At 43.9% G+C, this 24,007-nt stretch overlaps 2 protein-coding genes across 2 annotated transcripts; both read right to left on the bottom strand.

Moving 5' to 3' along the window:
- Positions 1-314: 314 nt before the first annotated feature.
- On the bottom strand, positions 315-16,460 carry LOC106568363 (short-chain specific acyl-CoA dehydrogenase, mitochondrial). The gene is made up of 10 exons (XM_014138652.2): positions 16,349-16,460; positions 11,147-11,307; positions 4,490-4,639; positions 4,307-4,418; positions 3,528-3,679; positions 3,190-3,360; positions 2,955-3,092; positions 2,047-2,142; positions 1,905-1,961; positions 315-1,761 (listed from the first exon to the last, which is right to left on the bottom strand). Exons 1-10 carry the CDS (start codon positions 16,374-16,376, stop codon positions 1,609-1,611), a joined length of 1,218 nt encoding a protein of 405 aa, XP_013994127.1. The 5' UTR covers positions 16,377-16,460; the 3' UTR covers positions 315-1,608.
- Positions 16,461-17,953: 1,493 nt separating this feature from the next.
- LOC106568277 (beta-crystallin B1) lies at positions 17,954-21,387 on the bottom strand. The gene is made up of 6 exons (XM_045692209.1): positions 21,229-21,387; positions 20,426-20,567; positions 19,767-19,885; positions 19,343-19,475; positions 18,886-19,028; positions 17,954-18,357 (listed from the first exon to the last, which is right to left on the bottom strand). The coding sequence occupies exons 2-6, from the start codon at positions 20,546-20,548 to the stop codon at positions 18,180-18,182; spliced, it is 696 nt and encodes a 231-aa protein (XP_045548165.1). The 5' UTR covers positions 20,549-20,567; positions 21,229-21,387; the 3' UTR covers positions 17,954-18,179.
- Positions 21,388-24,007: the final 2,620 nt, after the last annotated feature.

A 24,007-nucleotide genomic window follows, 5' to 3' on the forward strand; every position in this document is an offset into this window, starting at 1 on the left:
TCGCCCGATGATGTGACGGGCCATTCCTCAGTTCAACCCGGGCCAGCGTAATAGAACTCCCTCATTGCTACTAAACCTTACTTTAGATTAGAAGGTGTATGTCCTAGCGATGCTCCTTGAATGAATTGACTTCTGAATCACTGGACCAATTGACTAAGTTCTGATTCTAATAGTTTTCCTGTATCCTGATGGGTCCCAAATCGAATTAAGTTTGCTACACAACCCAACATTTGATTATTTAGACTTCTGAAACCCAAGAGCTCCTATAGAGCTGCGTCATTCAGTTTCATCTGAACAGATCACACTCACACGACTGATATTAAACATTCAATGCAATAATCCTAATAACTAACAGCCATAGAGACAAACATGTTAAACCATTAAACCACTACCCAGTTGTTGCAGTTCCATAACAGTCTCATCATATCATATTGTCAATGTACAGCCTAGAGCAGCATCAGACCAGGCACAGCAGGAAGGTTCTGAGGTGTGTGTGTCTGTGTTTAAAAACTCCAAAATGCATTTCTCCCCCCTGCTTAAAGTAATCATTGATCCTTTTCCAACATGGTGATAACTAACTACTAATCTCACCCACCAGCCTAGCTTGATGATAAGGTTAGACAACAGCAGTGGAATCCTTGTTTAAAACTACCCGATTTGGTGAATAAATATTTCCAAGGAAGAGAACAGGGAGGAATGCATGTTACAAGTGTTCAAAGGGCCATTGATTTCCCTCATTGCAGGTGAAGGCAGGACAGTCCAGTCACTGCACTGCCCTCGTGTGGCTTGAATTGGCACTGCACCTCACACAGACAACAGGGTCATGCTCAGGAGGACGCAACAGCATACTGGACATTGCAAACAGAAATGCCATGAACAGAACTGAAATCATTCCTCACTATGCATGTCTAAGAGACATGTCAGTTCCACACAATACATTTCTATCTGATCACCACCCAGGACAGCACCTTTCTTTTTGCCTGATTTGGACAGAGCTAGTCATCTTCACCCTGGTTATCCACAATAAGGACATGAGTCCACTAACTTCTATTATGTTACCAGATACCATCAGTTTAAGGCAGATAATAATGTTTTAAGGCAGAAAGGAAGATACATATCGTCATGTTGATATCAAAAGTAACAAATTGCTTGGATTGTTTAGTAATTGTTGCAGTAATACCGGAGTCAGAGGCGGGGTGCAAGTTGTCCTGAACCCTGGCCTGGTGGTGTGCCATTGGAGTGGTAGGTAGGTGTCCTTCCCCATTGGTCCAGGGAAAGATGTTCTCTCCATAACAGTTGAGGTTAGAATTTGGGCGTTAGGCAATCTGATCCTAGATCTGTGGTTAAGGGCAACTTCTACCCGGAGCTGTGTGAGCCTGTCTCCATGCCTGGCATTCCTTCCAGTTCAGTAGCTGACCGGCGCTGATGAGACTGTGCAACACAACACTGCAGTCCTGAACGCAGCCCTGGGTGTAGAGGCTGTTATGAGCCAATCTGAAATGGCACCCTATTCCCTATATAGTACACCACTTTTGGCCACTGGAATCTATCCAGAAGTAGTGCACTATGTAGGGAATATACGGCCATTTGGGTCTAAATCGCAAGTCTCTATGGTGCGTACTCCTTCAGCAGCTGGCCGGCTATCACCAGTCTCTGGATCTCACTGGTGCCTTCATAGATCTCAGTGATTCGCGCGTCACGGTAGTGCCTCTCCGCTGGCATGTCTGTCACGTAACCCATTCCCCCAAGAACCTGGATTGACTTTTAGTTCCACAGATAGAGAAAAAGGGGTAAATATTTAAGGGTTTAGCATCTGAGAAATGTCAGTGAATTCCATATTGATTATTGATTGATTCAGTCACTAGTTGTAGAAATAAGGACATGACAGGCTCTCTGATGCGTACCTGGTGGCCGCAGAAGGTAGCAGCCTCAGACGCTGCTAGTTTGGCCATCGCTGCTTCCTGTGGGACAGGAAGGACGAAGTACAACGTTATGTAATATGACAGAGAGGATGGTGTGTGTGGTGTGGTGTGGTGGGATGTGTACCTTGGTGAAGGGTTTCTTGGCGTCTTTTAGCATTGCAGCCTTCCAGGTGAGGAGACGAGCACTTTCAACAGCTACAGCCATGTCTGCCAGCTTGAACTGAAGCATAGAGATACACACCCTTCAAGTGGAACTGACAGTATTTTAGCATATACACCACCAGGAAGAACATGACACTGGACTGTGCGTTTCCAGGCAGTAGCAACAGCGCCTTTAGATCATTAGAACACATTCACCAAAAGCCACAAAATACACCTGAATGGATTTCTGCAAGTATGTAAATACCACAGGAGTGCTCTTACATTAGTGATCAAACAACCATGAAAAGGTAGGCCCTCTCTCTCTCTGTTATGCACATCAACAACTAATGCTAGCCAGAGCAAGATGTTATGACTGACTTGTGATCATTGCCCTTGCTAGTTTGATTGTATTGACATTCCCAGCCTTCGTTACATTAATGTGTTTTTGTCCAAAATAATGAGTCATTGAAACAAACAGTGCATCCCGAATGGAGGCAGCAAACAATGTACCAGGGAAGCTGTGATTTATAACCTGACAGCAATATTTTTTGGACTACCAAGAAATGTATTGGTGAATTATATGAATCATGCATTGAACTGCATCCATCTATTCTACCAACAGTGCCTTAGTGTACGTCATGGAATGTTGAGTCAAATAGAAACAATTTTTTAAACGTCTTATAAAGTTGGCTTTGTAGCATAAACTGAGAATTTGATCTTTTTGACTGATATTATGATTGTCTGTTTGTTTCATATCTGAAAAGTAGTTAACGCTGTCAGTTCCACTTTAATATAAACAGACACACCTTAACATTTAAATAAACTTTTAACACACACACACACACACACACACACACACACACACACACACACACACACACACACACACACCTGTACGGCCTGCAGCTTGCCAATGGGAGCGCCGAAGGCGGTGCGTTTGTGAGCGTAGTCCGCAGCACAGTCTAGAGCAGCCTGAGCAATACCCAGAGCCTGGGAAGCTATACCTATACGCCCACTGTCCAGGGTTTGCTGTGGGAGAGGAGAGGGGAGAGGGGGGGTCAGTACCAACAGACAAGCACATAATGCACACACACAACCAACACCCCACTCCCACCTATAAACCAACCATAGCTATCTTGAAGCCAGATCCTCGTGGTCCCAGCATGTTGCCCAGGGGTATCCTACAGTCCTCCAGGATGAGGTTGGCAGTGGAGGTTGCTCTGATGCCCAGCTTGTCCTCCTTCTTCCCCAGGGACAGGCCAGGATGGGGCATGGGCACCAGGAATGCACTGATACCCTATGGAGGAGGGGGGGGGTGACAACACACTGAAATGCTTGTATAAATTACATTGATTATAATATCAAAATACTGAGAAACAGAGAGAGCGAGTAAGTGAGTGAGAGAGGGAAGAAGGAATATAGGGGGTTTCACTATGACTTGACTTCAACAACGATGTATCTAACCTTGTGTTTGAGTGACTTGTCAGTGGTAGCGAATACGACAGTAGCCGAAGCATCCCAGCTGTTGGTAATCCAGGCTTTAGTCCCGTTCAACACCCACTCCTCTCCCTCCTGTCTGGCTAACGTAGACGCTGCCCCTGCATCACTACCATTACCTACACAGAGATGGGGGAGAGAAAGAGAGAGAATCAAGAACCACTCATCTTCCCGAGTTGGAGTGTAGTAGTAAATGGAGGGCTCTGGGGCACAGTGTGTTGTGTAGTAGTAAATGGAGGGCTCTGGGGCACAGTGTGTTGTGTAGTAGTAAATGGAGGGCTCTGGGGCACAGTGTGTTGTGTAGTAGTAAATGGAGGGCTCTGGGGCACAGTGTGTTGTGTAGTAGTAAATGGAGGGCTCTGGGGCACAGTGTGTTGTGTAGTAGTAAATGGAGGGCTCTGGGGCACAGTGTGTTGTGTAGTAGTAAATGGAGGGCTCTGGGGCACAGTGTGTTGTGTAGTAGTAAATGGAGGGCTCTGGGGCACAGTGTGTTGTGTAGTAGTAAATGGAGGGCTCTGGGGCACAGTGTGTTGTGTAGTAGTAAATGGAGGGCTCTGGGGCACAGTGTGTTGTGTAGTAGTAAATGGAGGGCTCTGGGGCACAGTGTGTTGTGTAGTAGTAAATGGAGGGCTCTGGGGCACAGTGTGTTGTGTAGTAGTAAATGGAGGGCTCTGGGGCACAGTGTGTTGTGTAGTAGTAAATGGAGGGCTCTGGGGCACAGTGTGTTGTGTGCATCTGTGGTGTACCTGGTTCACTCAGAGCGAAGCAGCCAACTTTCTCTCCAGTCGTGAAGGGAGTGATCCACTGTTCCTTCTGCTTCTGTGTTCCAAACTTCAATATTGGCCCTATGTACAAAGACTACACACACACCCCCTTTAGTATCAGTGCTAGATACAGCTACAACATAAAACACACACACTCTTACGTACGTTGTTGACCGAGACCACACATCCAGTGCTGCCGCAGCCCCTACTGATCTCCTCCACGGCCAGAGAGTAGGCCAGGTAGTCCATTCCTGCTCCTCCCAGCTCCTCAGGAACCTCTACAGCCATCACCCCCATAGCACCCAGCTCTCGCACCTGTAGAAACACACATGGATGCATTAGAGGGTGTGTGTACCTCATATTCTGTGATCTGCGTGTGTGCCTGTTTAGTGATGCGTGTTTGTTCACACGCCCGCAAATTGCTAATAACCCATCCACAACCACCTGACTGTGATTTTCACTAAGGCCCCACCCGACCCTAACACGGAAATAGGCCGATAGAAAATGAGTCAGAGAAGGCGTACCAATCTTTTTGACAGGGGATGCCGGGTTTATTTTTTTAAGCATATATATGTTAATCAACTTGTCTATAATTAGATACATGCAGCTTCTCATCTGCCATTACTGCCCTAGAAGACTAAATAATCCCTTGCTCACCAGAATGAATAAAGTAAATATAATATAAATACAGTGGGGGAAAAAGTATTTGATCCCCTGCTGATTTTGTACGTTTGCCCACTGACAAAGAAAGGATCAGTCTATAGTTTTAATGGTAGGTTTATTTGAACAGTGAGAGACAGAATAACAACAACAATTTCCAGAAAAACGCATGTCAAAAATGTTATAAATTGATTTGCATTTTAAATGAGGGAAATAAGTATTTGACCCCTCTCAATCAGAAAGATTTCTGGCTCCCAGGTGTCTTTTATACAGGTAATGAGCTGAGATTAGGAGCACACTCTTAAAGGGAGTGCTCCTAACCGCAGCTTGTTACCTGTAAAAAAGACACCTGTCCACAGAAGCAATCAATCAATCAGATTCCAAACTCTCCACCATGGCCAAGACCAAAGAGCTCTCCAAGGATGTCAGGGACAAGATTGTAGACCTACACAAGGCTGGAATGGGCTACAAGACCATCGCCAAGCAGCTTGGTGAGAAGGTGACAACATTTGGTGCGATTATGCGCAAATGGAAGAAACACAAAAGAACTGTCAATATCCCTCAGCCTGGGGCTCCATGCAAGATCTAACCTCGTGGGGTTGCAATGATCATGAGAATGGTGAGGAATCAGCCCAGAACTACACGGGAGGATCTTGTCAATGATCTCAAGGCAGCTGGGACCATAGTCACCAAGAAAACAAGGACTGAAATCCTGCAGCGCCCGCAAGGTCCCCCTGCTCAAGAATACATATACAGGCCCGTCTGAAGTCTGCCAATGAACATCTGAATGACTCAGAGGACAACTGGTGAAAGGGTTGTGGTCAGATGAGACCAAAATGGAGCTCTTTGACATCAACTCAACTCGCCGTGTTTGGAGGAGGAGGAATGCTGCCTATGACCCCAAGAACACCATCGCCAACGTCAAACATGGAGGTGGAAACATTATGCTTTGGGGGTGTTTTTCTGCTTAGGGGACAGGACAACTTCACTGCATCAAAGGGACGATGGACGGGGCCATGTACCGTCAAATCTTGGGTGAGAACCTCTTTCCCTCAGCCAGGGCATTGAAAATGGGTCGTGGATGGGTATTCCAGCATGACAATGACCCAAAACACACGGCCAAGGCAACAAAGGAGTGGCTCAAGAAGAAGCACATTAAGGTCCTGGAGTGGCCTAGCCAGTCTCCAGACCTTAATCCCATAGAAAAATCTGTGGAGGGAGCTGAAGGTTCGAGTTGCCAAACGTCAGCCTCGAAACCTTAATGACTTGGAGAAGATCTGCAAAGAGGAGTGGGACAAAATCCCTCCTGAGATGTGTGCAAACCTGGTGGCCAACTACAAGAAACGTCTGACCTCTGTGATTACCAACAAGGGTTTTGCCACCAAGTACTAAGTCATGTTTTGCAGAGGGGTCAAATACTTATTTCCCTCATTAAAATGCAAATCATTTTATAACATTTTTGACATGCGTTTTTCTAGATTTTTTGTTGTTGTTATTCTGTCTCTCACTGTTCAAATAAACCTATTAAAATTATAGACTGATCATTTCTTTGTAAGTGGGCAAATGTACAAAATCAGCAGGGGATCAAATACTTTTTTCCCCCACTGTACATAATATATCCTTTGTCAAGATAAACCATCCACCTGATAGGCATATCAAGAAGCCGATTAAACAGCATGATTATTACACCTTGTGCTAGAGACAATAAAAGGCCACTGTAAAATGTGTTGTTTTGTCACGCAACACAATGCCACAGATGTCTCATATTTTGAGGGAACGTGCAATTGACATGCTGACTGCAGGAATGTCCACCAGAGCTGTTTCCAGAGAATTTGTAAATTTCTCTACCATAAGTTGCCTCAGAAGGGGGTGCTCAGGAGTATTCCTGTCTGTAATAAAGCCTATTCTGATTGGCCGGGCATGGCTCCCAAGTGGGTGGGCCTATGCCCTCCCAGGCCCACCTATGTCTGCGCCCCTGCCGAGTCATGTGAATAGGGCCTAATGAATTTTTTTCAATTGACTGATTTACTTATTTAACTAGGCAAGTCAGTTAAGAACAAATTCTTATTTACAATGACAGCCTTCCTGCGGGGACGGTGGCTGGGATTAAAAATAAAAAATAAATAAAATAGGACAAAACACACATCACAACAAGAGAGACAACACTACATAAAGAGAGACTTAAGACAACAACATAGCAAGGCAGCAACACATACAACACAGCATGGTAGCAACACAACATGGTAGAAACATTATTGGGCACAGACAACAGCACAAAGGACAAGAAGGTAGAGACAACAATACATCATACAAAGCAGCCACAACTGTCAGTAAGATTGTCCATGATTGAGTCTTTAAATGAAGAGATTGAGATAAAACTGTCCAGTTTGAGTGTTTGTTGCAGCTCGTTCCAGTCGCTAGCTGCAGCGAACTGAAAAGAGGAGCGACCCAGGGATGTGTGTGCTTTGGGGACCTTTAACAGAATGTGACTGGCAGAACGGGTGTTGTATGTGGAGGATGAGGGCTGCAGTAGATATCTCAGATAGGGGGAGTGAGGACTAAGAGGGTTTTATAAATAAGCATCAAACAGTGGGTCTTGCGACGGGTATACAGAGACGACCAGTTTACAGAGGAGTATAGAGTGCAGTGATGTGTCCTATAATGAGCATTGGTGGCAAATCTGATGGCAGAATGGTAAAGAACATCTAGCCACTCTAGAGCACCCTTACCTGCCAGTCTATAAATTGTCTCCGTAATCTAGCATGGGTAGGATGGTCATCTGAATCAGGGTTAGTTTGGCAGCTGGGGTGAAAGAGGAGCGATTACAATAGAGGAAAGCAAGTCTAGATTTAACTTTAGCCTGCAGCTTTGATATGTGCTGAGAGAAGGACAGTGCACCATCTAGCCATACTCCCAAGTACTTGAATGAGGTTACTACCTCTGAGGATTTAGAGCTTGAGGTAATCATCACACCTGTGGGGAGAGGGGCATTCTTCCTACCAAACCACATTACCTTTGTTTGTGAGGTGTTAAGAACAAGGTTAAGGGTAGAGAATGCTTGTTGGACACTAACAAGAAAGTTTTGTTATAGAGCATTTAACACAAAATCCAGGGAGGGGCCAGCTGAGTATAAGAGTATCATCTGCATATAAATGGATCAGAGAGCTTCCTACTGCCTGAGCTATGTTGTTGATGTAAATTGAGAAGAGCGTGGGGCCTAGGATCGAGCCTTGGTGTACTCCCTTGGTGACAGGCAGTGTCTGAGACTACAGATGTTCTGACTTTATACACTGCACTCTTTGAGAGAAGTAGTTAGCAAACCAGGCCAAAGACCCGTCAGAGACACCAATACTCCTTAGCCGGCCCACAACAATGGAATGGTCTGCTGTATCAACAAAGATTGATGCTATACATCGTTTGACATGTTTCTACGAACGTAAATATAACTTTTTTTGACTTTTCGTCGTGACATTTTGCACGCGCTTCCTGCATTTGGAGTTGTGGACTAAACGCGCAAACAAAAAGGAGGTATTTGGACATAAATTATGGACTTTATCGAACAAAACAAAAATGTATTCTGGAACTGGGATTCCTGGGAGTGCATTCTGATGAAGATCATCAAAGGTAAGTGAATATTTATAATGTAATTTTTGTCATTTCTGTTGACTCCAAAATGGCGAGTATCTGTATTGCTTGTTGTTGTTGTCTGAGCGCTGTACTCAGATTATTGCAAAATTTGCTTTCGCCGTAAAGCTTTTTTGAAATCTGACACAGCGGTTGCATTAAGGAGAAGTGTATCTATAATTCTTTAAATAACTGTTGAATATTTTATCAACGTTTATGATGAGTATTTCTGTAAATTGATGTGCTCATTCACCGGAAGTTTTGGAAGGCAAAACATTTCTGAACATTACACGCCAATGTAAAATGGGGTTTTTGTATATAAATATGAACTTTATCGAGCAAAACATACATGTATTGTGTAACATGAAGTCCTATGAGTGCCATCTGATGAAGATCATCAAAGGTTAGTGATTAATTTTAGCTGCATTTCTGGTTTTTGTGACGCCTCTCCTTGCTTGGAAAATAGCTGTGTGGTTTTTCTTGTTTAGGTGCTGTCCTAACATAATCTAATGTTATGCTTTCGCCGTAAAGCCTTTTTGAAATCAGACAATGTGGTTGGATTAACGAGAAGTGTATCTTTAAAATGGGATATAATAGTTGTATGTTTGAGAAATTTGAATTATGAGATTTTTGTTGTTTTGAATTTGCCGCCCTGCTATTTCACTGGCTGTTGAATAGTGTGTCCCACATACCCCAGAGAGGTTAAGATGCTGAAATAAATAAATCATATTTCTCCACTCCTGTTCAAAATGTAAATTTGGTGTTTGAGTTATGCAATAAAATGCTTCATTCTGTAGGAGTTAATACACAACAAAAATATAAATGCAACAATTAACATTTTACTGAGTTACAGTATATAAGGAAATCAGTCAATCGGAATAAATTCCTTAAGCCCTAATCTATGGATTTCACATGATTGGGAAATGGTCACAGATACCTTAAAAAAAACATAGGGGAGTGGATCAAAATACCAGTCAGTATCTGGTGTGATCACCATTTGTCTCATGCAGCACAACATCTCCTTCGCATAGAGTTGATCAGCCTGTTGATTGTGGAATGTTGACCCTCTCCTCTTCAATGGCTGTTTGAAGTTTCTGGATATTGGCAGGAACTGGAACATGCTTTCGTACATGTCGATCCAGAGCATCCCAAACATGCTCAACGGGTGACATGTCTGGTGAGTATGCAATTGTGTTTGTTGCCCGTAGTTTATGCCTGCCTGCCCATACCATAACCCCACTATGGGGCACTCTGTTCACAACGTTGACATCAGCAAACCGCTTGCCCACACACGATGTCTGCCATCTGTCCAGTACAGTTGAAACCGGCTGTCAATCGTGAAGAGCACACTTCTCCAGCGTAGCGTGCCAGTGGCCATCGAAGGTGAGCATTTGCCCACTGAAGTCGGTTACGATGCCGAACTGCAGTCAGGTCAAGACCCTGGTGAGGGTGATGAGCACGCAGATGAGCTTCCCAGCGCATGTTTCAAAAAGCATTTGGCGAATGGCATGTATTTGGCGCTCGTATAGTCAAGCTCTGAAGCTTAGGCTTACGCACGAATGACATAAAAATGAAAGAAAAACTTCAATTTAGCCCATAGATATGAACTGCACAAGAATTGTGCATTTTTAATGCATTTTTCCCCCTTTATTCAACCTGCCTGCCACCCACACTTCATCCACACAATATTTCATGACCCTAAACCCACCCTTCCCGCGGATATAACCAGGGGTAGCGATGGGCTTTTGACGTTTGACTGTTCGAGTACTAGCGTAACAATTCCTCATTGAACACTGCATGGTGATGAATTATGGCGATGACATCCATTTGGTGAGTAGGCTTAATGATTCTGATGAAAATACTCTCTTTGTCTTTATCAAACTAATGTTTTTTGCGTTTTTTCAGTGTGGATCCTGTCTATGTTTATGGGGGTTATAGCCTGGGCTAACTAATTCTAAATGGCACTAGCAGTTCACAAAGTAGCCAAAGCAGAAAATAGACAGGATGCAATTATTCCAAAACTGCAGCTCGTTGTTGGAACATATTTACCTACTTCAAATCAACCAGTCCATTGTGAATTTGTGATAAAACTGTCGTCATTTGGCAAGGAGGGTAGATTGTGTATCCCATCAGAGGCATTTATGCCCACTGTTTGTATTGGCATTTCTGTAGGCCTCAGCACGCGTGTGTAGAGGGAGTGGTCGGAACGCAAATGAGTGAGAGAGATATGGAAGGGAATTTAGGGAGAAGAACTGTGTTGCCTTGGATTCTTTTTTGTTGTGCCCCGCAAATGCACATGTACAAATGAACACTAAAGAAAGTAAATTAACACTGTCTTCAAGACATTTGTGTGTGTGGGGGGGGGGGGGCAATCCACAAAGCACATTCCACCAAATAGTTTTACAGTATTTTAATTTATTTTTATCCTCTCTGGTCAAAGATTGAGTTTTGACATCCAATCGAGGACTCAATTACTCATGCCTATAACCACAGGGACTGTGGGTTATGAGTCAACCCGAGCAGCACTAGTGTGTGTACCTGTTGCACTGGGAAGAGGTGTTCCTTGTCAAGTTTGCCAGCTATAGGACCCAGCTCTCTGTCTGCGTAGTCTCTACAGGTTTGTCTCATCATCTGGTGCATCTCTGGTAGCTCAGCTAGAGAGGACAGAGACCTACAGCCACTGACACACAGGCCCAGGGCTTGAAAGGGGGAGAAAGACATGAGAGAGAGAGGCTTTAGTATTGTAAGAGCTGCTCATGTCTAGTATGAATTAACAACATCATAACTCAACTGTTAGACAGCGTTACATGAATACAACTGCCCAGGTCGACCCTGAGTGACAACCAATCATTGTAAATAGACCCAACACACACACACCAGGAACGTCACCAGAGTTTCATACCATTCAGGGATCAGTCCCGAAGACCAGGGGCTAAGGGGTTTGCAGGTCAGAGAAAAATGTTTGCCTTTTCTAAAATCATTTCTTGCAATGCTAGATCATTTTACATGACTGGAGACAGTACAATAATATTTTATATACCACACAAATTACCTAAATGACATGTTACTCTGACATTGACATAGAGATCAATAAAATGAACGACCGAAATCTTAAATGAAACCAATAGCATTAGGCCAATGAAAAAGGTCCCACAGTTGACAGTGCATGTCAGAGAAAAAACCAAGCCATGAAGTCGAAATAATTGTCCGTAGAGCTCAGAGACAGGATTGAGTCGAGGCACAGATCTCGGGAAGGGTACCAAAAAATGTCTGCAGGCATTGAAGGTCTCCAAGAACACAGTGGCCTCCATCATTCTTAAATGGAAGAAGTTTGGAACCACCAAGACTCTTCCTAGACGTGTCCTCCCGGCCAAACTGAGCAATCAGGGGAGAAGGGCCTTGGTAAGGGAGGTGACCAAGAACCCGATGGTCCCTGACGGAGCTCCAGAGTTCCTCTGTAGAGATGGGAGAAACTTCCAGAAGGACAACCATCTCTGCAGCACTCCGCCAATCAGGACTTCATGGTAGAGTGGCCAGATGGAAGCCACACCTCAGCAAAGAGCACGACAGCCCGCCTGGAGTTTGCCAAAAGGCACCTAAAGGACTCTCAGACCATGAGAAACAAGATTCTCTGTTCTGATGAAACCAAGACTGGACTCTTTGGCCTAAATGCTAAGCGTCATGTCTGGAGGAAACCTGGCACCATTCCTACGGTGAAGCATGGTGGTGGCAGCATCATGCTGTGGGGATGTTTTTCAGCCACATGGACAGGGAGAAAAGCAGCCAACAAGTGCTCAGCATGTGGGAACTCCTTTGAGACTGTTGGAAAAACATTCCAGGTGAAGCTGGTTGAGAGAATGCCAAGAGAGTGTAAAGCTCTCTGTCCTACTATCCAGGTCTGTACCCAAACAATTTGAACTTCTACTTTTAAAAATCCATCTCTCTAAAAACAAGTCTCTCACCGTTGCCGCCTGCTATAGACCACCCTATGCCCCCAGCTGTGCTCTGGACACCATATGTGAACTGATTGCCCCCCATCTATCTTCAGAGCTCGTGCTGTTAGGTGACCTAAACTGGGACATGCTTAACACCCCAGCCATCCTACAATCTAAGCTTGATGCCCTCAATCTCACACAAATTATCAATGAACCTACCAGGTACCCTCTAAATACACCTCTGCTGTTTTCAACCAAGATCTCAGCGATCACTGCCTCATTGCCTGCATCCGTAATGGGTCAGTGGTCAAACGACCTCCACTCATCACTGTCAAATGCTCCCTGAAACATTTCAGCGAGCAAGCCTTTCTAATCGACCTGGCCCGGGTATCCTGGAAGGATATTGACCTCATCCCGTCAGTAGAGGATGCCTGGTTATTTTTTTTAAATGCCTTCCTCACCATCTTAAATAAGCATGCCCCATTCAAGAAATGTATAACCAGGAACAGATGTAGCCCTTGGTTCTCTCCAGACCTGACTGCCCTTAACCAACACAAAAACATCCTGTGGCGTTCTGCATTTAGCATCGAACAGCCCCCGTGATATGCAACTTTTCAGGGAAGTTGCATATCCAATATACACAGGCAGTTGGAAAAGCCAAGGCTAGCTTTTTCAAACAGAAATTTGCTTCCTGCAACACAAACTCAAAAAAGTTCTGGGACACTGTAAAGTTCATGGAGAATAAGAACACCTCCTCCCAGCTGCACACTGCACTGAGGATAGGAAACTCTCACCTCTGATAAATCCACTATAATTGAGAATTTCAATAAGCATTTTTCTACGGCTGGCCATGCTTTCCACCTGGCTACCCCTACCGCGGTCAACAGCACTGCACCCCCCACAGCTACTCGCCCAAGCCTTCCCCATTTCTCCTTCTCCCAAATCCAGTCAGCTGATGTTCTGAAAGAGCTGCAAAATCTGGACCCCTACAAATCAGCCGGGCTAGACAATCTGGACCCTTTCTTTCTAAAATGATCTGCCGAAATTGTTGCAACCCCTATTACTAGCCTGTTCAACCTCTCTTTCGTGTCGTCTGAGATTCCAAAAGATTGGAAAGCAGCTGCTGTCATCCCCCTCTTCAAAGGAGGGGACACTCGACCCAAACTGCTACAGACCTATATCTATCCTACCCTGCCTTTCTAAGGTCTTCGAAAGCCAAGTCAACAAACAGATTACCGACCATTTCGAAATCCCACCGCACCGTCTCCGCTATGCAATCTGGTTTCAGAGCTGGTCATGGGTGCACCTCAGCCACGCTCAAGGTCCTAAACGATATCGTAACCGCCATCGATAAGAAACAATACTGTGCTGCCGTATTCATTGACCTGGCCAAGGCTTTCGACTCTGTCAATCATCGCATCCTCAATAGCCTTGGTTTCTCAAATGATTGCCTCGCCTGGTTCACCAACTACTTCTCTGATAGAGTTCAATGTGTCAAATCGGATGGCCTGTTGTCCGGGCTTCTGGTAGTCTCTATGGGGGTGCCACAGGGTTCAATTCTTGGGCCAACTCTTTTCTCTGTATACATCAATGATGTCGCTCTTGCTGCTGGTGATTTTCTGATCCACCTCTACGCAGACGACACCATTCTGTATATTTATGGCCCTTCTTTGGATACTGTGTTAACAACCCTCCAGATGAGCTTCAATGCCATACAACTCTCCTTCTGTGGCCTCCAACTGCTCTTAAATACAAGTAAAACTAAATGCATGCTTTTCAACCGATCGCTGCCTGCACCTGCCTGCCCGTCCAGCATCACTACTCTGGATGGTTCTGACTTAGAATATGTGGACAACTACAAATACCTAGGTGTCTGGTTAGACTGTAAGCTCTCCTTCCAGACTCATATTAAACATCTCCAATCCAAAGTTAAATCTAGAATTGGCTTCCTATTTCGCAACAAAGCATCCTTCACTCATGCTGCCAAACATACCCTCGTAAAACTGACCATCCTACCGATCCTCGACTTCGGCGATGTCATTTACAAAATAGCCTCCAATACCCTACTCAATAAACTGGATGCAGTCTATCACAGTGCCATCCGTTTTGTCACCAAAGCCCCATATACTACCCACCACTGCGACCTGTACGCTCTCGTTGGCTGGCCCTCGCTTCATACTCGTCACCAAACCCACTGGCTCCAGGTCATCTACAAGACCCTGCTAGGTAAAGTCCCCTCTTATCTCCGCTCACTGGTCACCATAGCAGCACCCACCTGTAGCACGCGCTCCAGCAGGTATAGCTCTCTGGTCACTCCCAAAGCCAATTCCTCCTTTGGCCGTCTCTCCTTCCAGTTCTCTGCTGCCAATGACTGGAACGAACTACAAAAATCTCTGAAACTGGAAACACTTATCTCCCTCACCAGCTTTAAGCACCAGCTGTCAGAGCAGCTCACAGATCACTGCACCTGTACATAGCCCATCTACAATTTAGCACATACAACTACCGCTTCCCCTACTGTATTTATTTATTTTGCTCCTTTGCACCCCATTATTTCTATTTCTACTTTGCACTTTCTTCCACTACAAATCTACCATTCCAGTGTTCTACTTGCTATATTGTATTTACTTTGCCACCATAGCCTTTTTTGCCTTTACCTCCCTTATCTCACCTCATTTGCTCACATTGTATATAGACTTATTTTTCTACTGTATGTTTATTTTACTTCTGTGTTGTTGTATGTGTCGAACTGCTTTGCTTTATCTTGGCCAGGTCGCAATTGTAAATGAGAACTTGTTCTCAACTTGCGTACCTCGTTAAATAAAGGTGAAATTAAAAATTAAAAAATAAAAACAGCTCTGGTGAACATTCTTGCAGTCAGCATGGCAATTGCACACTCGCTCAACACTTGAGACATCTGTGGCATTGTGTTGTGTGACAAAACTGCACATTTTAGAGTGGCCTTTTGTCCCCAGCACAAGGTGCACCTGTGTAATGATCATGCTGTCTAATCCGCTTCTTGATATGCCACACCTGTCAGGTTGATGGATTATCTTGGCAAAGGAGAAATGCTCACTAACAGGGATGTAAACAAATGGGTACACAACATTTAAGAGAAGATTTTTGTTCATATTGAAAATGTGTGGGATCTTTTATTTCAGTCATGAAACATGGGAACAACACTTTACATGTTAAGTTTATATTCTTGTTCAGTGTAGGTGAAAGGTCACCTCCGTCCTCTCGCTCTTAACCTTTATCCCAGTGGGAGCGCGCTTGCCCGAGAAAACACTTGGGTGGACAACGAACCCGATACCTTGAAATGCGAATAGATTCATTACAATCTGTGTATTACATAGCTAATCACCCAACAAAAGTCAGTGCAAACATTGGTTACTTAACGTTAACTGGTTGCAGTCCTTACTTAACCCCATTCAAGTTCAAATGCCTCGAAAGCTATTACTAACTCAACTAAAGCCAGACTAATTTACTGCCATTGCAAATGCAGCATTCTTGTAATGCATAAAAGCTGTCAATCGTTTTTGGGGGTGGTTAGCTACCTAAGAAGCCAACTCAACGCTCGATATGCAGCTAGCTGTCGTTACTTAGCATTGGTCTTCAGCTAGCTAGCTCGTTACCAAATACTAGCATAAGCTACTGGCCGAGTAATGTAGCTAGCTTGCTAGCACCCCGGCACATGAATGTCAGTCTATTCATTGTCGAAGGATCAACACACAAACAAAATAAGTACAATATCCCTTTGTATTCGAGAGACAAATGCGCATTTTTCAATAGTTTGTATACTGACCTTTTCCAGCTTTGAAGAGCGCTGCCATGTTGTTTATGATTGGCTTGAAACCAGACAGCTGGAGTAGCTATCAACCCACGTGACATAGTTCGAGTGACGTCTGTACTTTTTGTTATGGTTATGTAGCCTACATTTCTTTACATTTTTTATTTTTTTTATTCCAGATTAACCAGTATACAACCAGACAATGATAACATATGCTAGGGGGTACAACAAATTACAGATTATACAAAGACCTTAAAAGATACACACATATTGATTGCTGTGACAGCTTTCTTATTAGAAGAATGTAGAATGGTCTTAATGTACTGCTCGAATTCCTTATAGAAAACACGGAAGAGTGGTTTTTTTATTAGTGAATTTACATTTATGAATATGACATTTTTCCATTAGCACAATTAGATTTATGAGGTAAAATTGTTTTCTTTATCTTTATTATGGTTAAGGAAACCGAGCAGAACATTCTCCCATAACAAACAAAAGTCATCAAGAATTTGAACAATTATAAAACTGTGAATATCTTTCCATAATTGTTTTACATGTAGACAATGCCAAAATAAATGCAAAACTGTTTCTGGATGCTCAACACAAAATGTACAGTTTATGTTAATGTATTTTTTGAGTTTCTTCAGGTAATGATTCACAGGGTAATACTTAAGGATCATTCTGAAAGAGACCTGTTTGACATTGTTAACAAGCAGGTATTTGTGTGGCAATAACCAGACTTTTTTCCAACAGATATTATTGACAAATGTATTCCAGTAAGTTGTGACATAAGGAATGGATACAATATACCTTTGAAATAAAGCATGTATAGATCTGTTGTTCTGAGGGAGCAAGCAGAAACACATTTTTCCTATTGGAGAGTCAACTGGATTAAGTTAGGGTAGGTCAAGAAGGTGAGGTAGCCTACATTTCTTATCAGCATTATTTAGCTACATATTTACATCAGTATAGCGGCAGCCTTATGTGCAGAACTGGCTGATGTTAAAACAAAGGGATGCTCTGTTGTAACCTAAAATGAGCTCATTTGATAATTTTCCTATTTTAATGATATTTATCATGTCTACATCTTTTTCTTTGGTCATTTTATGGGACCATTGGCCAAAACTCAAAGGTGAATATTTTAAATCCCTCATTGTTGTCACATTTAGCTTTTTGTTATAAACTGACCATAACTCCTACTTCATAGCTCTAGATAGGAAACACATTTCAAGGTCCCATTGAATAACCTTATACAAGCTTTATCTACATGCATCCTCATGGTTAGGTAATAATAATTTAAACTGTTCAATCTATAGCTTAGAGACAGGGGGACTGTGCTGTCTGTCAGTGGTGCGAGGGGCTGTGTTCAACCTTTAACCCCTCACTAATCAGATGGTCCTTTCTCAGTCTAACAGGACAGATGGAGAGGAGAGGGACAGAAGGAAGAGAGAGACAAAAACATTGGGAGAAAGCAGTCAGATAGACATAAGGGAAGAGAGAGAAAGAAACAGAGAAAGAAACAGTGAATAACAAACAGAGCGAGAAAGACAGTGAAGCACAAAATGCTGTGGTAAAAATGTTGCCACAGGCTCTGAATAAAAGTAGTCCAGGCAAAAGGAGTTCAGGTTTTTCAAAACATGTTTATTTTTTGGCATCATAAAAAGTCATTTAGGTTGTTCCAGTTGGTACGATGCTGTCATTCTATCCCTTTAGGATGGAGGGATGAGGGTGGGTGAAGGGAAGGAAAGGTGGGATAGGGTTGGAGAAATAAAAAGCGCCGGTTGGGGGGGTTGAGTGAGGGAGGGCTAGCTGGCTGCAGTTACAGCGTCCGTCCACCAGAGGTCACTCACTTGCTGGCGGAAGTGAGGTTGAAGCAACCACGCTGATGGAACTGCATGTCCCTGACGCGACGCATGGACTGGATCTGGGGCTGGAAGGCACAGAACTCGTTGTAGTGTCTGTAGTCACCACACTCAAACAGGTACTGGTAGCCTCTGTATCCGGGGTACTGGTAACCCACCCACCTGGAGAGAGGAGGAGAGAGAGAGGGTCAGTTTAGTTTAGTTACAGTATATTTAGATTTATAGTATTTCTAGGGTGTTTTTGGATTAAAATGAAGTCATATAATGGAGTTCTACAGTCATAAATGTACCTTTTGATATTTTATGACACACAAACATGACCCAGTCCTCCCCATGACTGACTGAATACTTCCCTTTATAGAGTGACACTTCCCACAAGGCCTCATGTTGTAGGCACACGGCAAGGGACCTGCAGCTCTGCCTCAGGCTCTGGGCCATATGTCACTATACTAATGTATTACTACTCTATTTCTAGCTTCTCCTGCAGATATGAGCTTTATCACTGATATAGCTGATGATTTGTCAGTTTATTTAACCAGGTTCTCAGCAGCAGAGTAGCCCTACTGCTGTGATACATATAAATATAAATGTGGTGTGTGTGTATAAGGATGAGTGCATGTGTGTGTGTGTGTGTGTGTGTGTGTGTGTGTGTGTGTGTGTGTGTGTGTGTGTGTGTGTGTGTGTACTCACACTCCGCCGGGCACCCTCACGCTGCCCACCCTGTCAGTGAAGCCGTGCGCCCAGAGGGTGGGCACGTCATCCTCCTGGATCTCCATCTTATTGCCCTTGAAGTCGGAGAGCTCAAACAGACAGATCTTGTGCTCCATGCTGTCCTGTTGAGGGAAGGAGGGAGAGAGGGAAGGAAGGGAAGGAAGGAGAGAGAATGTCAGGGTACAGTGTTGGAGGTTAATTCCACTAGCTACTGTATTAGCCCTGGTCACCAGATGTTTTTGCTTTAGCAAACTCCTTTGTCATTGTCATGTTGGGAATGTGTGTGTGTGTGTGTGTGTGTGAAAATGTGAGAGTGTGTTTGTGTGTGTGTTTGGCATGTGTGTGTGTTTGGCATGTGTGTGTGTGTGTGTGTGTGTGTGTGTGTGTGTGTGTGTGTGTGTGTGTGTGTGTGTGTGTGTGTGTGTGTGTCCCTCACCATGCGGATGGGTCTGAGGGACATGAGGCAGTCGCTACGGTAAGAGTTGCTCCAGGTATCCCAGCGAGGGTACTCTCCCTTCTCCAAGATGAACATCTCCCCACGGAAGTTAGTCTGCTCAAAGGCAACAAAGCTGGAGAGGGGGGGCCACCAGGGACAGGGGGGGCACAAGGGGGAGATGGGGGAGAGAGGGATTAGAAGACAGGATGAAATGATTGTGAAGAACTGTGAAAAAGTACAGGATCAGTGTTTGATCTCAGATGTTAAAATGTTCTTGTGTTTTGGAATAGAATATAGTGGAGCTTACTGATTGTGTAATCATACCCTATAGGTGTGTGTGTGTGTGTGTGTGTGTGTGTGTGTGTGTGTGTGTGTGTGTGTGTGTGTGTGTGATCTTTCCCTGTAGGTGTATGTGTCCACTTACGGGCCGCACTCAACGATGATACTGCGCACTCTCTCCATGCCGCGGTCACACACGTTCATGCACTCGTTCTGGATCTCCATCATTCTGCCCTGGAAGTTCTCCTGGTCGAACAGCATGATCTGCAGGGGTCAGAGGTTAGATGACATCATCAACGGGAGAGGTCAAGGGTGAGACACTGTCCTTCTTCCAGAAGTATTGTATTCTTTTTTTGCCATTTTACCATAGAATTAGAATGAATATGGTGCCTTTTATTACTGCAGGTATGTAACTACTGTAGGACTCAGAGCCCTTTATAGTTGGGGCTGGTAATTACAGTAACTCAATCTATCAATCAGTTAGAAAGCTCCATTATCACTCTGACTACCTGGACAGGAGCTTCCTTCCACTAAACCCAAAGCCCCCTGTACTGCTGTGAAGGCCGTAAGATGTCTGGGGTCATCTTAAGACCCACTGACCACAACAAACCTCCTGTATAATGCTCTATCCATAGTCAATTAACCCTGCTCAAATAAAGGCTAAAGGCAAATGGCTAACTTTAGTCTGTTTGCTGCTCCCACACAATGGGTGGACATTACTCTTTTTTTCTGCAGTTACAATTTGAATCCAGCTCCTGTGCCAAGTGGGCTGTGTCTATATATAATGGAGATGTGGTGACTCACTTTGAAGTTTCCCATGCCAGGGTCTCCGGTCTTGGTGGCCTTGCTGGTGGCAGCGGGGGCGGGGCCTCCCTTGTCCTTGGCATCAGTGCCCTGACTGGAGGCGGACTTGGCGGTCTGAGACATGGTGAGGGATCAGGAGATTCTGACAGAGAGCGGGAGGGGGATGGAAAGTATGGAGGGAGAAGGGGTACAATGGAGGGAGGGAATGGAGAGAGGAGTGTGGGAAGAGAGGGGGCAAGGAAAGGATGGAGGGATTGGAGAGAGGGGACAGGGAGAGGAGAGGGATGTCAGAGGAAAGAGAGGGTGGAGCAGGCAGAGACAGTAAAAGAGTGGATTGACAGAAAGAGGGCGAGTGAGGAGGATAGAGATGCAAGTAAAGAGAGGGAAAGAGAGAATGGAGGGGGAGGTAGAGAGAGAGATTGAGAGAAAGAGGGACAAGGAGAAATACATGTAAAAACAGTCAAAACACAATCAGGTAAAGGTGTGGTATATATGTTCTTACTACAGAGTGAATGTGTGTTGATTGTGTGTTACTATTTTATTTTTGTAAATAACTGAGGCAAGACACAGAGGCCACACACTTCCATAGGATGGATCAGAATCCCCAATAAGAAAGTAACCATCCAATGTAGCAATCCAGCCTGGGGTCTGAGTGCCTCATGTAGGCCCTGAGGCCTGGGCCTCTGTTAGGGGCTCTGCCCCGCTCGAGGGTGACACACCCAGGCATTGTAGGCTGAGAGGAGTGGGCCCTTGTGTACTGTTTGCCGCTGTGGATTGTGTGTGTGGGTGGGGTGTGTCCTTACCTGCGTGTACAGCTTGTAGTGCCGTGTGGGGTAGGCTGGCTCGTGCTGGCCCCCTCAGTGCAGAGCCCTAGCTTTTATACCCTGGCAAGGGCCGAACGCCGGGGCTCGCAGGACAATAAAAACTCAAGCGTCATCAGAGTTGATCTGGACCAAAGCACCCCAGGTCATCGCATCACCCAGAACCCCCCCCCTCCCCTGTGCTGCCTGTAAGCACTTTACTGTCAATGGAAAGCCCTGACAATGGCACTTTCCCCCTCTGTTAGTGCGCTGGGCCTGTAAACTATAGCAGCATATAGAGAACAGGAATGCATAGACCTGAAGGGAGCAAGGAGTTAATCCTCTAACACATTCACATGCAGCTGCATGCACACACACGCAGACACATATGCATGCACTCATGTACAGACACACACACACACGCAGACACGTACACACAGACACACACACACACACACACAGTGTTTCTCTCTTGTCTTTCTCTTACTCTAACAGGAAAAACTTTACATGGTATAGCCATGACTGATTTACTCCGTTTCTTCTTCTTCTTCTATGCAGTTCCAAGCACAATGTGTGAAAAGTAGTTTATGAATAAAGTTATGATCACTATTCATATTTTTTTATTCTAATGATTATCGGAGAAGATGTAAAGGATATGTAACCAGGTGATAATGTCTCACAGCACTGTCTGTCTGTCTCCCACACATGTTTTACATGGATATAATGCTAATATACAGACAGTATCACACAGCATTGTAAAACACAGAAAAGGGTGTTAAAGGAGGATGAGATGGAGAAAAGGAAGAGAGAGGAGAAATAGTAGGACACTGACAAAGCCTTAATCCTTGTCTTTTCTCCTCTTTACTATTCTCTTCTTTCTCCTCTTTCCTTACCCCCCATCTCCCCGTCTCTCTCTACCCCCTCACCACTGGTCTTTATGGAAAATGTTCATGTTCTACACACATTGTCCAATCAAGTACAGGTCCCTCCATTGTATAGGTCAATGATCATGAAGTTATGGTTTTAAGAATAAAGATTACTTTTTCAATGTTGTGGGCATCGTGATCCTTGAAAGATTGATTGATTGTTTGTTTGTTTGATTGGTTAATTAATTAATTTAGATAGATAGATACAGTGCCTTCAGAAAGTATTCACACCCCTTGAATTTTTCCACATTTTGTTGTGCTATAAAGTGGGATTAAAATGAATTGAATTGTCATTTTTTTGTCAACAATCTACTCAAAATACTCTGTCAAAGTGGAAGAAAGATTCTAACATTTGTAAAAAGAATATATGAAAAAAGAAAACACTAATATATCTTGATTACATACAGTTGAAGTCGGAAGTTTACATACATTTAAGTTGGAGTCATTAAAACTCGATTTTCAACCACACCACAAATTTCTTGTTAACAAACTATAGTTTTGGCAAGTCGGTTAGGACATCTACTTTGTGCATGACACAGTCATTTTTCCAACAATTGTTTACAGACAGATTATTTCACTTATAATTCACTGTATCACAATTCCAGTGGGTCAGAAGTCTACATAAACTAAGTTGACTGTGCCTTTAAACAGCTTGGAAAATTCCAGAAAATGATGACGTGGCAGCATCATGTTGTGGGGGTGCTTTGCTGCAGGAGGGACTGGTGCACTTCACAAAATAGATGGCATCATGAGGATAGAAAATGATGTGGATATATTGAAGCAACATCTCAAGACATCAGTCAGGAAGTTAAAGCTTGGTTGCAAATGGGTCTTCCAAATGGACAGTGACCCCAAGCAGACTTCCAAAGTTGTGGCAAAATGGCTTAAGGACAACAAAGTCAAGGTGTTGGAGTGGCCATCACAAAGCCCTGACCTCAATCCCATAGAACATCTGTGGGCAGAACTGAAAAAGCGTGTGTGAGCAAGGAGGCATACAAACCTGACTCAGTTACACCAGCTCTGTCAGGAGGAATGGGCCAAAATTCAGCCAACCTATTGTGGGAAGCTTGTGGAAGGCTACCCAAAACGTTTGAGCCAAGTTAAACAATTTAAAGGCAATGCTACCAAATACTAATTCTGACCCACTGGGAATGTGATGAAAGAAATAAAAGCTGAAATAAATCATTCTCTCTACTATTATTCTGACATTTCACAATCTTAAAATAAAGTGGTGATCCTAGCTGCCCTAAAACAGGGATTTTTTTTTACTTGGATTAAATGTCAGGAATTGTGAAAAACTGAGTTTAAATGTATTTGGCTAAGGTGTATGTAAACTTCTGACTTCAACTGTGCCAGGAGCTGTGCCAGGCCCGCCACATCTGTTGACACATCTGGTTGTAACGCATATAATTCATTGGCTTGTATGCGAAGCAGTAATTGTTTCAAAACATCTCCTTCCATGTCACTGATGCGTCATGAAACAGTGTTTGATGAAGGAGTTGTCTGTATTGTTTTTTGGGCCTTTTCCCCCAGCATTGTCCCATCCATAACACAACTGTAAGTATTCAACCCCCTGAGTCAATACATGTTAGAATCACCTTTGACGGTGATTACAGCTGTGAGTCTTTCTGGGTAAGTCTCAAAGTGCCTTGCACACCTGAATTGTAGAATATTTCCACATTATTAAAAAAATTCTTCAAGCTCTGTCAAGTTGTTTGTTTATCATCACTAGATAGACATTTTCAAATCTTGCCATAGATTTTCAAGTCAATTTAAGTCAAAACTACAACTAGGCCATTCAGGAACATTCGATGTTGTCTTGGTAAGAAACTCCAGTGTATATTTGGCCTTGTGTT

Source organism: Salmo salar, chromosome ssa01 (genome assembly GCF_905237065.1).
Source record: "Salmo salar chromosome ssa01, Ssal_v3.1, whole genome shotgun sequence".
In the NCBI taxonomy this organism is placed as follows: Eukaryota; Metazoa; Chordata; class Actinopteri; order Salmoniformes; family Salmonidae; genus Salmo; species Salmo salar.